Source organism: Bos javanicus, chromosome 13 (assembly GCF_032452875.1).
Source record: "Bos javanicus breed banteng chromosome 13, ARS-OSU_banteng_1.0, whole genome shotgun sequence".
NCBI lineage: Eukaryota > Metazoa > Chordata > Mammalia > Artiodactyla > Bovidae > Bos > Bos javanicus.
Genome location: NC_083880.1, coordinates 43,726,977 through 43,743,126, shown reverse-complemented (window position 1 = coordinate 43,743,126; position 16,150 = coordinate 43,726,977). Strand labels below are relative to the sequence as shown.

The 16,150-nt window shown below is 41.6% G+C and overlaps 1 protein-coding gene across 4 annotated transcripts in view; it reads right to left on the bottom strand.

Annotated features, from left to right (window-relative positions):
* LOC133259260 (dihydrodiol dehydrogenase 3-like) overlaps positions 1 to 14,897 on the bottom strand; it is a 168,399-nt gene extending 153,502 nt beyond the window's left edge. For 2 of the 4 annotated variants that reach the window (XM_061436509.1, XM_061436511.1), the window contains exons 1-4: positions 14,742 to 14,897; positions 11,551 to 11,718; positions 10,356 to 10,472; positions 8,108 to 8,185 (exon numbers count right to left, since the gene is read on the bottom strand). In XM_061436509.1, coding sequence (XP_061292493.1) covers positions 8,108 to 8,185; positions 10,356 to 10,472; positions 11,551 to 11,718; positions 14,742 to 14,834 — 456 coding nt within the window. In that variant the 5' untranslated portion in view covers positions 14,835 to 14,897. Of the gene's footprint in view, positions 1 to 7,567; positions 7,691 to 8,107; positions 8,186 to 10,355; positions 10,473 to 11,550; positions 11,719 to 14,741 lie in introns of all 4 variants that reach the window. The other 2 variants (XM_061436508.1, XM_061436510.1) reach the window with 2 other exon arrangements.
* Positions 14,898 to 16,150: the final 1,253 nt, after the last annotated feature.

Sequence of the window (16,150 nt, the reverse complement as noted above, 5' to 3'; positions counted from 1 at the left end):
ACATGGCTTACAGCTAAACCTGTTTGGGTGGATCAATGGGCTCTTGTAAGGGAGAAACTTATACATTTACAAGATTTGGTAGAAGAACAGTTTCAAGCAGGACACATAGAGGAGAGTATTAGTCCTTGGAATACTCCAGTTTTCACAGTCCATAAAAAATCAGGCATTTGGAGGCTGCTTCATAAGCTTTGAGCTATTAATGCAGTAATACAAACTATGGGGACCTTCAGCCATACCACAGAATAGGCCAGTTATAGTTCTGGATCTTAAAGATTGTTTTCGACAATTCCCTTAACTCCACAAGGCAAAGAAAAATTCGTATTTTCGGTACCCATATTAACCAAAAAGCCCCCATGAAATAGTATCAATGAAAAAAGTTGCCTCAGGGGATAAGTCTACAAGCATTCAAGATGGAGAAGCAGAAGGACATGTGCCCATCTTCTCCTGTGAGAACTCCAAAATACAACACGCTTCTGAACAACTCTCAACAGGAGAATATTGGATGCCACCAAAAAAGGTACCCCACGTCCAAGGGCAATGGAGAAGCCCCAGCAAGACAGTTCAGTTCAGTTCAGTCGCTCAGTCATGTCCGACTCCTTGCTACCCCATGAATCACAGAATGCCAGGCCTCCCTGTCCATCACCAACACCCGGAGTTCACCCAAACTCATGTATATTGGGTCAGCGATGTCATCCAGCCATCTCATCCTCTTTCGCCCCCTTCTCCTCCTGCCTCCAATTCCTCCAAGCATCAGAGTCTTTTCCAATGAGTCAAGTCTTCACATGAGGTGCCCAGAGTATTGGAGTTTCAGCTTTAGCATCAGTCCTTCCAATGAACACCCAGGACTGATCTCCTTTAGAATGGACTTTTTGGATCTCCTTGCAGTCCAAGGGACTCTCAAGAGTCTTCTTCAACACCACAGTCCAAAAACATCAATTCTTCGGCACTCAGCTTTCTTCACAGTCCAACTCTCACATCCATACATGACCACTGGAAAAACCATAGCCTTGGCTAGACAAACCTTTGTTGGCAAAGTAATATCTCTGCTTTTCAATATGCTATCTAGGTTGGTCATAACTTTCCTTCCAAGGAGTAAGCGTCTTTTAATTTCATGGCTACAATCACCATCTGAAGAGATTTTGGAGCCCCCAAAAATAAAGTCTGCCACTGTTTCCCCATCTAGTTCCCAAGAAGTGATGGGACCAGATGCTATGATCTTAGTTTTCTGAATGATGAGCTTTAAGCCAACTTTTTCACTCTCCTCTTTCACTTTCATTAAGAGGTTTTTTAGTTCTCTTCACTTTCTGCCATAAGGGTGGTGTCATCTGCATATCTGAGGTTATTGATAATTCTCCTGGCAATCTTGATTCCAGCTTGTGCTTCTTCCAGCCCAGCATTTCTCATGATGTACTCTGCCTATAAGTTAAATAAGCAGGGTGACAATATACAGCCTTGATGTACTCCTGTTCCTATTTGGAACCAGTCTGTTGTTCCATGTCCAGTTCTAACTGTTGCTTTCTGACCTGCATACAGGTTTCTCAGAGGCAGGTCAGGTGGTCTGGTATTCCCATCTCTTTCACAATTTTCCACAGTTTATTGTGATCCACACAGTCAAAGGCTTTGGCATAGTCAACAAAACAGAGATAGATGTTTTTCTGGAACTCTTTTGCTTTTTCAATGATCCAGTGGATGTTGGCAATTTGATGTTTGGTTCCTTTTCCTTTTCTAAAACCAGCTTGAATATCTGGAAGTTCGCAGTTCACGTATTGCTGAAGCCTGGCTTGGAGAATTTTGAGCATTACTTTACTAGTGTGTGAGATGATTGCAATTGTGCGGTAGTTTGAACATTCTTTGGCATTGCCTTTCTTTGGGATTGGAATGAAAACTGACCATTTGCATTCCTGTGACCACTGCTGAGTTTTCCAGATTTGCTGGCATATTGAGTGCAGCACTTTCACAGCATCATCTTTCAGGATTTGAAATAGCTCAACTGGAATTCCATCACCTCCACTAGCTTTGTTCATAGTGATGCTTTCTAAGGCCCACTTGATTTCACCTTCCAGGATGTCTGGCTCTAGGTGAGTGATCACACTATGGTGATTATTTTGGTCATAAAGATCTTTTTTGTACAGTTCTTCTGTGTATTCTTGCCACCTCTTTTTAATATCTTCTGCTTCTGTTAGGTCCATACCATTTCTGTTCTTATCGAGCCCATCTCTGCACAAAATGTTCCCTCGGTATCTCTAATTTTCTTGAAGAGATCTCTAGTCTTTCCCATTCTGTTGTATTGATCACTGAGGAAGGCTTTCTTATTTCTCCTTGCTATTCTTTGGAGCTCTGCATTTAGATGCTTATATCTTTCCTTTTCTCCTTTGCTTTTCACTTCTCTTCTTTTCATAGCTATTTGTAAGGCCTCCTCAGACAGCCATTTTGCTTTTTTGCATTTCTTTTCCATGGGGATGGTCTTGATCCCTGTCTCCTGTACAGTGTCACAAACCTCTGTCTATAGTTCATCAGGGACTCTGTGTATCAGATCTAGGCCCTTAAATCTATTTCTCACTTCCACTGTATAATCATAAGGGATTTGATTATATTTGACTAGACTATACCTGAATGGTCTTTTGGTTTTCCCAACTTTCTTCCATTTAAATATGAATTTGGCAATAAGGTGTTCATGATCTGAGCCACAGTCAGCTCCTGGTCTTGGTTTTGCTGACTGTATAGAGCTTCTCCATCTTTGGAGGGGAAAAATCACATTTAGAATCAAACCTCATATTTGCCAGGGACCTCGGAGCGCTCAAACCTTGTGCACACCAGGACACAGAGACCCCACAGAGACTGAGCTAGAACTATGTTTGAGTCTATGTTTGAGTTTCTCCTGCAGAGGTACTGGTCTGCAATGACCTGCCATACCCCTCAGTCAGTCTCTCCCATCAGGAAGTTTCCATAAGCTTCTTATCCTTATCCATCAGAGGACAGACAGACGGAAACCACAGTAACAGAAAACTAACCAAACTGATCACATGGACCATAGCCTTGTATAACTCAATAAAACTGTGAGCCATGCCATGTAGGGCCACCCAAGACAGACAGGTCGTGGTGGAGAGTTCTGACAAAACATGATCCACTGGAGAAGGGAATGGAAAACCACTTCAATATTCTTGCCTTGAGAACCCCATGAAAATGCAAAAAGATAGGACACCGAAAGATGAACTCTCCATGTCAGTAGGTGCCCAATATGCTACTGGAGATCAGTGGAGAAATAACTCCAGAAAAAATGAAAAGACAGAGCCAAAGCAAAAACAACTCCCAGTTGTGGATGTGACTGGTGATGGAGGCAAAGTCTGTGGCTGTAAAGAACAATATTGCATACGAACCTGGAATGTTAGGTCCATGAATCAAGGCAAATTGGAAGTGGTCAAACAGGAGATAGTAATAGTGAACATCAACATTTTAGGGATTATGATTGGACTGGATGGGTGAGCTGGATGGACTGGAATGGGTGAATTTAACTCAGATAAGCATTAATTATATGTGGGCAAGAATCCCTTAGAAGAAATAGAGTAGCCATCATAGTCACCAAAAGAGTCCAAAATGCAGTACTTGAAGGCAATCTCCATAACAACAGAATGATCTCTGTTTGTTTAGAAGCTAAACGATTCAATCTCACAGTAATCCAACTCTGTGCCACGACCAGTAATGCTGAAGAAGCTGAAGTTGAATGGTTCTATGAAGACCAACAAGACCTTCTAGAACTAACACCCAAAAAATTTGTCCTTTTCATTATAGGGGACTGGAATGCAAAAGTAGGAAGTCAAGAGACACCTGGAGTAACAGGCAACTTTAGCTTTGGAGTACAAAAGGAAGCAGGGCAAAGGCTAACAGAGTTTTACTAAGAGACACAATGGTCATAGCAAACACCCTCTTCCAACAACACAAGGAAAGACTCTACATATGGACATCATCAGATGATCAATACCAAAATCAGACTGATTATATTCTTTGCAGTCAAAGATGGAGAAGCTCTATACAGTCAGCAAAAACAAGACTGGGAGCTGACTGTGGCTCCGATCATGAACTCCTTATTGCCAAATTCAGACTTAAATTGAAGAAAGTATGGAAAACCACTAGACCATTTAGATATGACCCAAATCAAATCCCTTACGATTATACAGTGGAAGTGAGAAATAGATTGAAGGGATTAGATCTGGTAGACAGAGTGCCTGAAGAACTACAGACAGAGATTGATGACATTGTACAGGAAGCAGGGATCAAGACCATCCCTAAGAAAAAGAAATGCAAAAAGGCAAAATGGTTGTCTGAGGAGACCTTACAAATAGCTATGAAAAGAATAATACTGAAGGGCAAAGGAGAAAAGGAAAGATATACCCCTTTGAATGCAGAGTTCTAAAGAATAGCAAAGAGAGATAAGACAGGCTCCCTCAGTGATCAATGCAAAGAAACAGAGGAAAACCATAGAATGGGAAGGACTAGAAATCTTTTCATGAAAATTACAGATACCAAGGGAACATTTCATGCAAAGATGGGCTCGATAAAGGACAGAAATGGTATGGACCTAATAGAAGCAGAAGATATAAAGAAGAGGTGGCAAGGATACACAGATGAATTATACAAAAAAGATCTTCACGACCCAGATCATCATGATGGTGTAATTGCTCATCTAAAGCCAGACATCCTGGAATGTGAAGTCAAGTGGGCCTTAGGAAGTATCACTAGGAACAAAGCTAGGGGAGGTGATGGAATTCCAGTTGAGCTATTTCAAATCCTGAAAGATGATGCTGTGAAAGTGCTGCACTCAATATGCCAGCAAACTGGGAAAACTCAGCATTGGCCACAAGACTGGAAAACGTCAGTTTTCATTCCAATCTCAAAGAAAGGCAATGCCAAAGAATGCTCAAACTACCACACAATTACAATCATCTCACACACTAGTAAAGTAATGCTCAAAATTCTCCAAGCCAGGCTTCAACAGTACATGAACCATGAACTTCCAGATATTTAAGCTAGATTTAGAAAAGACAGAGGAAACAGAGATCAAATTGGTAACATCTGCTGGATCACTGAAAAAGTAAGAGAGTTCCAGATAAACATCTATCTCTACTTTATTGAGTACGCCAAAGCCTTTGACTGTGTGGATCACAACAAACTGGAAAAGTCTTCAAGAAATGAGAATACGAGACCACCTTACCTGCCTCCTGAGAAATCTGTATGCAGGTCAAGAAGCAACAGTTAGAACTGGATATGGAACAACAGGAAAGGAAAATGAAGCCGCTCAGTTGTGTCCAACTCTTTGTGACCCCATGGACTGTAGCCTACCAGGCTCCTCCCTCAATGGGGTTTTCCAGGCAAGGGTACTGGAGTGGGTTGCCACTTCCAACTCCAGGGGATCTTCCCGACCCAGGAATCGAACCCAGGTCTCCTACATGGCAGGCAGATGCTTTACCATCTGAGCCATCAGGGAAGCATGGGACAACAGACAGTTTCCAAATGGGAAATGAATAAGTCAAGGCTTAAGTTTTCACCCTGCTTATTTAACTTATATGCAGAGTACATCTTGTGAAATGCCTGGATGTCTGAAGCACATACTGGAATCAAGATTGCTGGGAGAAATATCAATAACCTCAGATATGCAGATGACACCACCCTCACGGCAGAAAGTGAAGACGTACTAAGAGCCTCTTGTTGAAAGTGAAACAGAGTGAAAAAGTTGGTTTAAAATTCTACATTCAAAAAATGAAGATGCTAACATCCAGTCCCATCACTTCATGACAAATAGTTGGGAAACAATGGAAACAATGAGAAACTTTATTTATGGGGGCTCCAGAATCACTGCAGTTGGTGACTGAAGCCATGAAATTAAGAGATGATTGCTCCTTGAAAGAAAAACTATGACCAACCTAGAAAGCATATTAAAAAGTAGACACGTTACTTTGCCGACAAAGGACCGTCTAGTCAAAGCTATCCTTTTTCCAGTAGTCATATATAGATGTGAGAGTTGGACCATAAAGAAAACAGAGTGCTGAAGAATTGATGCTTTTGAACTGTGGTGTTGGAGAAGACTCTTGAGAGTCCCTTGGACTGCAAGGAGATCCAACCAGTCAATCTTAAAGGAAATCCTTCCTGAATGATCACTGTAAGGACTGATGCTGAGGCTGAAACTCCAATACTTTGGCCACCTGATACAAAGAACTGACTGATTGGAAAAGACCCTGATGCTGGGAGAGATTGAAGGCAGGAGAAAAAGGGGACAATAGAGGATGAGATTGTTGGATGGCCTCAATGACTGAATGGACTTGAGTTTGAATAAGCTCTGGCAGTTGGTGATGGACAGGGAGGCCTGGTGTGCTGCAGTCCATGGGGTTGCAAAGAGTCAGACATAACTAAGCGACTGAACTGAAGTGAACTGAAATCACAAGGTCTGCTCTAATTCCTGAGTAACTCTTCTATTGAGAAAGTTCGTTCCTAGGCAGGTTGATAAGGAGTCTAGGGGTCCCCAAGGAGAGAGGGGTCTGGAATTCTCAAGGAGGAAGAAAGGACAAACTTTTTTTTCTTTCTCCACATTCCTTAGGATTATATAACAATAACGAATCCTGCCTAAGGACAGTCTCTGGATTAAACCTTCTGTTATCTTAAAATGTTAATTATGGGAGTAGACCTGGTCTTTACAAGGTTGTATCCTGCCTGAGGACAGTGTTATCTTAAAATGGAAATTATGGGAGTAGGTCTGATGAGGTCTTTTACAACCTCCAGACATTCTTTGGATTATATAACTTCATTGTTAACACTAGCAAGAGGGTACTCTTTCTGCCCCCTTCTGATGCCTATGTCAGAAGCTTTCTCTATCTCCTTTATACTTTTATAAAACTTTATTACACAGAAGGTCTGAGTGATCAAGCCTTGTCTCTGGCCCCGGATTGAATTCTTCTCCTCTGGGGGCCAAGAATCCCAGTGTCTTCGTGTGATTCAACAACAACCTTTCACTATCAACGGTTTAGATCAACATAAGCGTTTAACTTCATGCTCTAACCTGGGTGACTTTCATATTCCCTAGCACATTTCTGTGTACTGCGCTCCCTGTTGAAGCTGGGACACCAAGACTAAGGATTTAGGCATCTAAACCACACACAAACCCTTAACACCTGTCTCACCTGGATTTTCTCTGTATTTACTTCCCACTCCATGTTTTCATGCTCTTCCTTCGTGTACAGTTTCATCCAAGAACTTTCACACCTGATTTCTGGTCATGCTTTCAGCTCAGGGAAATGCCTCCCTCCTCTAAATTCTGGAGGAATTTCACCTCCTTCATCTCCGTTACCTTCCCTCAGTCCCCACCACGATTGAGAAGGAAGCCATCCCCAACTTTTCCACCCAGAGTTGATCAAAGATACTGTTATAGATTCTGTTCACACAGTCCAGACACAGGCTCAGCTCTGTAGACTTCTCACTCCATAAAAGTCGGATGAACAGGGGGGAAGGACAGACAGACATCAGGCTCCAGTGTAAGGAGGTTCTGAAGAGCAGGAGGGAGAGGAGCCGAGCTGCTCACCTGGTTACAGACGGGCTTGTACTTGAGCCCCGGCTTGTTCAGGATCTTCTCCAGCTGCTTGTGGTTGAAGTTGGACACCCCGATGGACTTGGTCAGCCCTGTGTCCTTACACTTTTCCAGGGCCTGGGAGGGAGGGGTGGTGAGCAGTCACTTGGAATGGGCAATATAGCAATAAGAAATGCTGAAAAATCGTTAAGAGGGTCTCTGGTCAAGAATTAGCTTTGCTTATCAAGAAGATAAAGGGGAAGAAGGTCATAACACAAGAAAAAGAAGAAGTAGCATCTCCTCCTTAGAAAACCCTGGAGAAGACAATCACATGGAACGAAAGAGATGTCTATCTACACTGTCCCGAATTCTCCATTTCATTCCTCTCTGTGAACATTTCAGCAATGGTTCCCTCCCCTCAACCCCAGCATCCCAGCCCTTAGATTCATGAATTGCTGAGTGTGATGGTCCACAGCAAATTCTCATGAGTGGAAGAGATGAAGGAGGTTCCCCCTCTCCTGGCTCCTCCCCCGGTTCTCTCCTCCCCAGACTCACCTCCCACGTGAGACAGAGATCCACTGAATCAAATATCGGTTTTCCATTTTCATCTGTTGGGAGAAGTGTCTCCCCTGGCTGGAATAGAAGCAGTCATTTCAGAGATATCACCAAATAATTTCTCCACATTTAGCCAGCCTGCCAGGCACATCTGGGACCAGGATGCTAAACTTCTGTGAGGTTCCTTTACATTCTGCATACTAATATTTGCAAAGAGGTTTGCAAATGGAGTTATCAGCAATGTCTTTAGGAGGCAGTTTTCCAGTAATCTCTTATATGTTTTGATAGATATAATTTCCCTACATTCTCATGGGAACTCTCAGTGCCTAAAGTGAATTTTTTTCTGCCCCTTATACTTTCTTCTTGAAAACTGCCTCTATTGTGCAGGGAGTGCCAGTAAGTTATGCCTTACTGCTGGCATAAAAATTGCAATCTTGACCTGGACTAAATATCAGAATTCCTTTCACTCTGAACATCTGATAGCTTCAGGGCATACACATGAACCAGCAAGGTTCTCTTTAGGTTGATAAGCTATGTGGAAGAAGCAGACATATTCAATTCTGGAGATTGAGGCTTGAACAGATCAAGGTCATTCTGGCACCCATGGAAAATGCTGAGATAAAAATAAAACAAACCAAGAGTGATGTCATTATAAGGAATAGAAAAACAGAGACATTTCTGTTAAGTATTAGGAATCCTTAAATCTATGTAGATGAGAATTGCCCTCTACATAGTCCAATAAACTCTTTGGCAAAGGATGGCTTGAGCAGAATTCTGTATTCTAAAAAATTGTTCTGCATAATAGAAGCTGTTCTTGCTGTTTTGTTTTGACTGTGCCATGGGTTTGCTGTATCTTAGTTCCCTAATAGGAATTGAACCCACTCCCTCAAAGCACCCTGACTCAGCAATGAAAGTACACAGTCTTAACCACTGAAAAACTGGAAAATTCCCCTCTACATAATACAGTTCTTAATGGCTAAGTGCAGTCTGCAAACATCACCATGAACACAGGCGACAGTGGAGGCCAGGTCTCCCGAGTCCTGAGAAGACTGTGAGGTTTAGACCCACCCAGAAGGACATCACCAAATCCATGGAACATGAAAGGGTGAGAGATGAGAAGACCTCATCCTGTTCAGGTGTGAGGCCATGTCAGCACTCAGCACTCTGCATCAAACTCTGTAGTGAGATCCCCAGACACTGAGTCCTAATCAGCACCATGCACAGGACTTGCCTATTTCCACTTCCTCAAGATTTTGAGGCAGAGACACTCAGATTACTTAACACATTTCTCTTAGAGGCAAGTAAGAGATTCAAAGAACCTCCCCAAAATAATGATCACAAATGATTATTTAGGGGATTCTATGCTAGTGTACTCCAAGGCCAAGTGAATGAAAGAGTGAAAGAGGGGAGTGAAAAAGTTGGCTTAAAGCTCAACATTCAGAAAACTAAGATCATGGCATATGGTCTCATCACTTTATGACAGATAGATGGGGAAACAGTGGAAATGGTGTCAGACTTTATTTTTTTGAGCTCCAAAATCACTGCACATGGTGATTGCAGCCATGAAATTAAAAGACCCTTACTCCTTGGAAGGAAAGTTATGACCAAACTAGACAGCATATTCAAAAGCAGAGGTACTACTTTGCCAAAAAAGGTCCGTCTAGTCAAGGCTATGGTTTTTCCTGTGGTCATGTATATATAAGAATACTGGATGTGAGAGTTGGACTGTGAAGAAACCTGAGTGCTGAAGAATTGATGCTTTTGAACTGTGGAGTTGGAGAAGACTCTTGAGAGTCCCTTGGATTGCAAGGAGATCCAACCAGTCCATCCTAAAGGAGATCAGTCCTGGGTGTTCATTGGAAGGACTGATGCTAAAGCTGAAACTCCAATACTTTTGGCACTTCATGCGAAGAGTTGACTCATTGGAAAAGACTCTGATGCTGGGAGGGATTGGGGGAAGGAGAAGAAGGGGATGACAGAGGATGTGATGGCTGGATGGCATCACAGACTCGATGGTCATGAGTTTTAGTGAACTCTGGCAGCTGGTGATGGACAGGGAGGCCTGGCGTGCTGTGATTCATGGGGTCTCAAAGAGATGGACATGACTGAGTGACTGAACTGAATTGAACTGAACTGAAGTCTAATGTAAACCTTCAAACTTACTAAAAAAATCTTGTCAACCATCCATGCAAGTTATAGGCATTCTGACCCATGAAATAAAACAGAGCTGATGACACTAATCACCTACCACCAGAGGCACTGGATAATGAATAATATAGAGATCAACATAGTCCAGTTGAAGATCTTTCAGTGACTTTTCCAAGGCTGGTCGGACCAACTCTGGTCGAAGGAAAGTGGACCAAACCTGCAGAGATTAAACAAAGGAAGCAGTGGGAAATGATTGCTATATGTAATTGTGTTTGTCTTCTTTCATCTAATAATTAGGCATTATTATCCGTTAGAAAGAGATGACCATGGGAAAAACCATTTCATTTCTTCTGGAGTTCCATTCTGTATCTAACCTAGCCATGTAAATTTCATTATTTGATTGAATTTGTCATCAGTATATCTTTCACAATGGAATGAAATGAATCAAGATATAAATAACTTTATCAAATAATTACCGTGCCCATCAACTGAATTATGCTTGATAGAGTGTAAAAACACAAACTTAGTCTATTTTGATCAAACAATCCATCTTCTCAAAGTTAATTACTATCTTGTTTACATAACTGTAGGGAAAAGAGCTTTGAACATATTAATGTGAGAAAAACATAGTTCAAGACACTTTGGCTGCATTTTGTGTAATGTACAAAGTGCCTCTCAAATGCTCTCTTACTCTTGGAGCTGAGAACTGAGATTCAGAATGTGAAGAAATTCAAGAAGTCTCCCAGATGATAAGAAAAGCTATAATCTGCTCCCAGGTGGTCTGATTCATTAAGTAAATATAGTATAGTTTTGGCCGCTCAGTTGTGTCCGACTCTTTGGGACCCCTGGAGTGTAGCCCACAAGGCTCGTTTGTCCACCGGATTCCGGGCAAGAATACTGGAATGGATAGCCATTTCCTTCTCCAGTGGATCTTCCCGACCCAGGGATCGAACTCATGTCTCCTGCAATTCAGACAGATTCTTAACCATCTGAGCCACCAAGGAAGCCTTGATTCATTAGCCCATACTAAACCACATTGCTCTGCTCTAGGTTCAAAGAAGTAAAGTGATATTAATTTAAAATTAAAATTTGAACACACCAAGGATGAGAAAGTTATAATTACTCTCTTTGAGGCGGCACAGTGAGAGGAGAAGGATACTAGATTTAAGATACAAGTATGTGTGAAAAAACGGGTACCAATGAGCACTGTTCAGCAAACTATTGGTCCTGTTATGTAATTGTCATCTGCCCCTAGTCACTTGCACACACGTGCACACACACAACACACACAGCACCTTTGAAGTGTAGAATATGTCTTCTCTCTTCACAGTGCCATCTGCAATCTTGCTTCGAATGGCCTGGCCAACCTGCTCTTCATTTTGGTACAAATGAGCACTGTCAATATGACGAAATCCAACCTCTATAGCAAATTTGGTGACCTCCAGAGCTTCACTCTTAGGAACCTATGTAAGCAAGAAAAGTAGTTGTTGAATATTCACATCATTAAGAGATTGCTAAGACACAAGCTTGATCTGACTAAGAACCCACATTTCTTCATGCCTTTGTTTAGCTCTGTATGTATGGTGATGGACCCATGACAGTTTCCCTGAACGTTCCTGGTCAGTGATTCAGTGGGCACCCAGGAACCCTTCAACCCCATGTGATCAGTGGTTGATCACAGGCATCAGAGGACTCCAAGCCCACCACCAGTTTCAGTGATTTGCTGGAAGAATCCAAAGGACTCAGAATAAACTTGTAGTCATGGATAGGATTTATACTGTGAGATGTCTGAAGCAAAATCAACAAAAAGCATAAAATGCTTTTATGTATGATAAAAGCATCAAGACTGGACTGTATCCCATGAGACTCCTCCATCCATGTGGTTCCCAGGCAAGAATACTGAAGTGGGTTGCTAGTTCCATTTCCAGGGGATCTTCCCAACTCAGGGATCAAACTCAGGTCTCCCACATTTCAGGCAGATTCTTTACCATCTGAGCCACTAGGGAAGCCCTGATTCATTAGCCCATATTAAATCACACTGCTCTGGTCTAGGTTCAAAGATTTAAAGCAACTTTAATTTAAAATCAAAATTTGAACACACCAATGATGAGAAAGTTACAATTATTCTCTTTGGGGGGGGGGTCATGGTGAGAGGAGACAGGTACTAGATTTAAGATAGAAATATGTGAGGAAAAAAGAGGTACCAATAAGCATCATTCACCAAACTACTGATCCTATTACCTAGAGGTGGTATCAATAAGCATTTATGGCAAATAGATGAGGAAACAATTGAAACAGTGACAGACTTTATTTTCTTGGGCTCCAAGACCACTGAAGTTGGTGACTGCAGCCATGAAGGCATAAAAGACGCTTGCTCCTTGGAAGAAAAGCTAGGACCAACAACCTAGACAGCTTATTAAAAAACAGAGACATTACTTTGCCAACAAAGGACTGTCTAGTCAAAGCTATGATTTTTCCAGTATCACATACGGATGTAACAATTGGACCATAAAGAAAGCTGAGCACCAAACAACTGATGCTTTTGAACTGTGGTGTTGCAGAAGATTCTCGAAGGTCCCTTGGACTGCAAGGAGATCAAACCAGTCAATCCTAAAGGAAATCAGTCCTGAATATTCATTGGAAGGACTGATGCTGAAGCTGAAGCTCCAACTTTTGGCCACCTGATGTGAAGAACTGACTCATCGGAAAAGACCCTGATGCTGGGAAAGATTGAAGGCAGGAGGAGAAGGGGATGACAGAGGATGAGATGATTGGATGGCATGACTGACTCAACAGAAATGAATTAGAGCAGGCTCTGGGAGATTGGTGATGGACAGGGAAGACTGGCGTGCTGCAGTCCATGGGTCACAAAGAGTTTGGACGTGACTGAGCAACTAAACTGAACTGAAATGCATCAAGAAACCAGGTGAAAGCTTCTAAGATCCGTGTCTACCAGTATATATTACAGAGAAAACGCCAAAGAAAAACTGTGTCTATTCAATCAGTACAAAGTGATGTTCTCATGTAACTATCTATTGTTAATGATTAACACAATCAAGATAGTTAACAGATCCATCATCTCACATAGCTAACTTTGGGGAGTGTTTGTGAGAATACTTAATATATATTCTCTTATAACATTTCAAAATATAACCCATTGTATTCAAGTATAGTCACCATGCTGTACATCAGGTCTCCAGACTTCATTGCATTACAAAAGGTCTGGACCTTTGACCAACATCTTTCCTTATTTCCCACTCTTGTCCCCAGCTTCTGGTCACCATTCCTCTACACTCTGCTTCTATGAGTTCAATGTTTTAAATTCTACCTATGAAGAGAACATGCAGTATTTGTCTTTCTATTTCTGGCTTATTTCACTTTGCTTACTATTCTCCAGGTTCACCTGTGTGGTTGCAAATGGTGGAATTAAATTCCCTTTTCAAGCTGAATACTATTTCAATATGTTTCTGCAAAGCAGGATCTTTCATGTTTCAAGGAGGTAGATGCTTGGTCCAAGTTCCCTCTGTTGAGTCTAGTCCTGGTTTTCCTGACAATCGCGTGCCTTGTGGGATGTACTGAGGAATGAACCAGTGAGCTCAGTACTAGGCTGGACCCTTCTCTCCATTCATCACATTTTGCAAAGTGAACAATCCCGATCTTTTATCTGCAAAATGTCTCTGAATATTTTCTTTTGTTCTATAAATTAGAAAAGTGAGATTCAAAGTTTAAAGACCAGTCCCTTGTCACAACTACATACTCTAAAAAAAAGATGGACAGCAAAGTTTCTGGCTTCCAGTCTAGAGACTTGTCCACTAGTCTCTCTTATGCCCAAGCACTAAAAACAATACTCTAATAAAAAGACACTACAAAACCCAACAATACAGTACGAAGCCTGACCTGTAAGATTGTAGCTTATCCCTTCAAATGATACTATAGTTCCCATTGGAAAAAGTTTCCAAGAACAAACAGAATCACAAAGCAAAGCATAGCTGCCGTGTGTCGCCTGGACCAAGCAGGTATCCCGCAGTAGAAAAGCAATTCTCTCCCATTAGATTCCAGTCACCTCATCTTCAGGACCTTCCACCTCAAATACTGCTCTGGGTGAAATACTAATTTGGAAGGAGGGAAGAGTTCTGGAATGAAATATACAAAGAAACCCCACCATTGCAATCGCCCTCAAAGCCAAACAGCTGACAGTCAGTGTTCTCAACAGCCACGTCTCACCTCTTCTGATAAGCTGGGAAAGAGACGGAAACTGAAGGGGAACCCAGAGTAATCTGCAGGTGAGCACAGCCTCAGGCCCTGATGCAGAGTGAAGACTGGATGCTCTCTCCCCTTTCACAGGGCATGTTTCTAGCCTGGTTAGTGGAACCACGAGATCCTCCCAGAGTCACACAGGAGCTCAGTGCTTGACAACCGATGTTCTCTTCCACTCATGTTTCAGCCACTTACTATTTATATCTCAACCCCAAACCACTACTCTTACCTCTGGAGGTGCAAAAGTGCCAAATCCCAGAACAGGAATGAAGTGGCCATCATTAAGCTTCACTTTCTTCTGGTATTTGGGATCCATTGTCATTTCTCTGACTAAGCGGACTCTGATTTTTCCCTTCTGCCTTCACAATTGATAAACACCAGGATGGTCACGCCCCAGCTGCACTCTCCAATGTTAGCAGATACATTGTAGGAGGGGCAACGTGAAACCAATCCCAGGGCATAAGAAGAGGATTGAAGCCAATTAACTTGCTTGCTTCTTTATCAATGCAATCTTAAATTATATAATGATGAGATTGAACAATTATTGACCATATGTTAGACTAGAAACTTCCACACAATATTTTTTCCATTTTTCCAATATTAAGCTTAATATTTATCAAACATCAATTGAAAAAATTTAACTATTTTACCATACATACATACACACATTCACAGAACCACACAATTTAAGAGAGTGATTAATAAACATTTTATAAAATCTTATTTCTTAATGAAGAAAACCAAAGCAAAATAAATTTGCCTTTTTACTTTTCCCACCAGCATAATTATGTTGTTATCCAGACTCAACAGTGGTGAGATCCTGAAAAGAATATCAAAACCACACATTCTGACAAAGTGTTTATTGGAGATTAATTATTAATAGTTTTTGGATACCATGTGCAGTCTCCAAACAGACCCTTACAGGAGTTAATCCTTGGGCTTAGTTACATTACTTTTAGAAAGATATCATAATGGAAATGATAAGGAGTTCATGTACTTTACTATCTTGCTCAAAGGTTAGTCATAAATGAAGACCTGTACACAAGTTAAATTGTAATGAATAAGGGAAGATTTAGGGAGATCAAGATGCACTGATACAATGGGATGCTGTAAAGTCAAATAAAATTTAACACGTGGAGTGATGTCAGCAAAATGGTGAGCTAAGAAGTGTTGAATTCTCCCTTATAAATGTGAGAAAACAATCCGAAACCAGATGAAAAACCTCACAGGAGCTCTGAAATTAGTCAAACAGTCAAAATCTCCGGGAACACATTGAACACACAATCAGGAAATTTCCAGAACTGAGAGGAAGGACATTTTATTGTGTTTTTCCTCACACTTACCTCTCCCCTGACTTGAACAGTGAAGTCTTGATCTATAATGGGTGTCAACTCTGTTCCCAGCTGCCTTCAGCAAACAAGACTGATCACAAAAACCTTAATGCAATGTTCCAACCTGTTTGGGGCTGCCCGAAGACTGTGTCTGTTTCACCTAAGCCTAGGCTTAAACTGAAGAGCAGCCAAAATAGCTCATTACTGTTGCAGGGGAGACTATATATATGGTGCCAGGGACAAGGATGTAAGGGTGGAGACATAGACTAGAGCATATAAAACCCTGAGTAGAACTGGGGTGTGGATT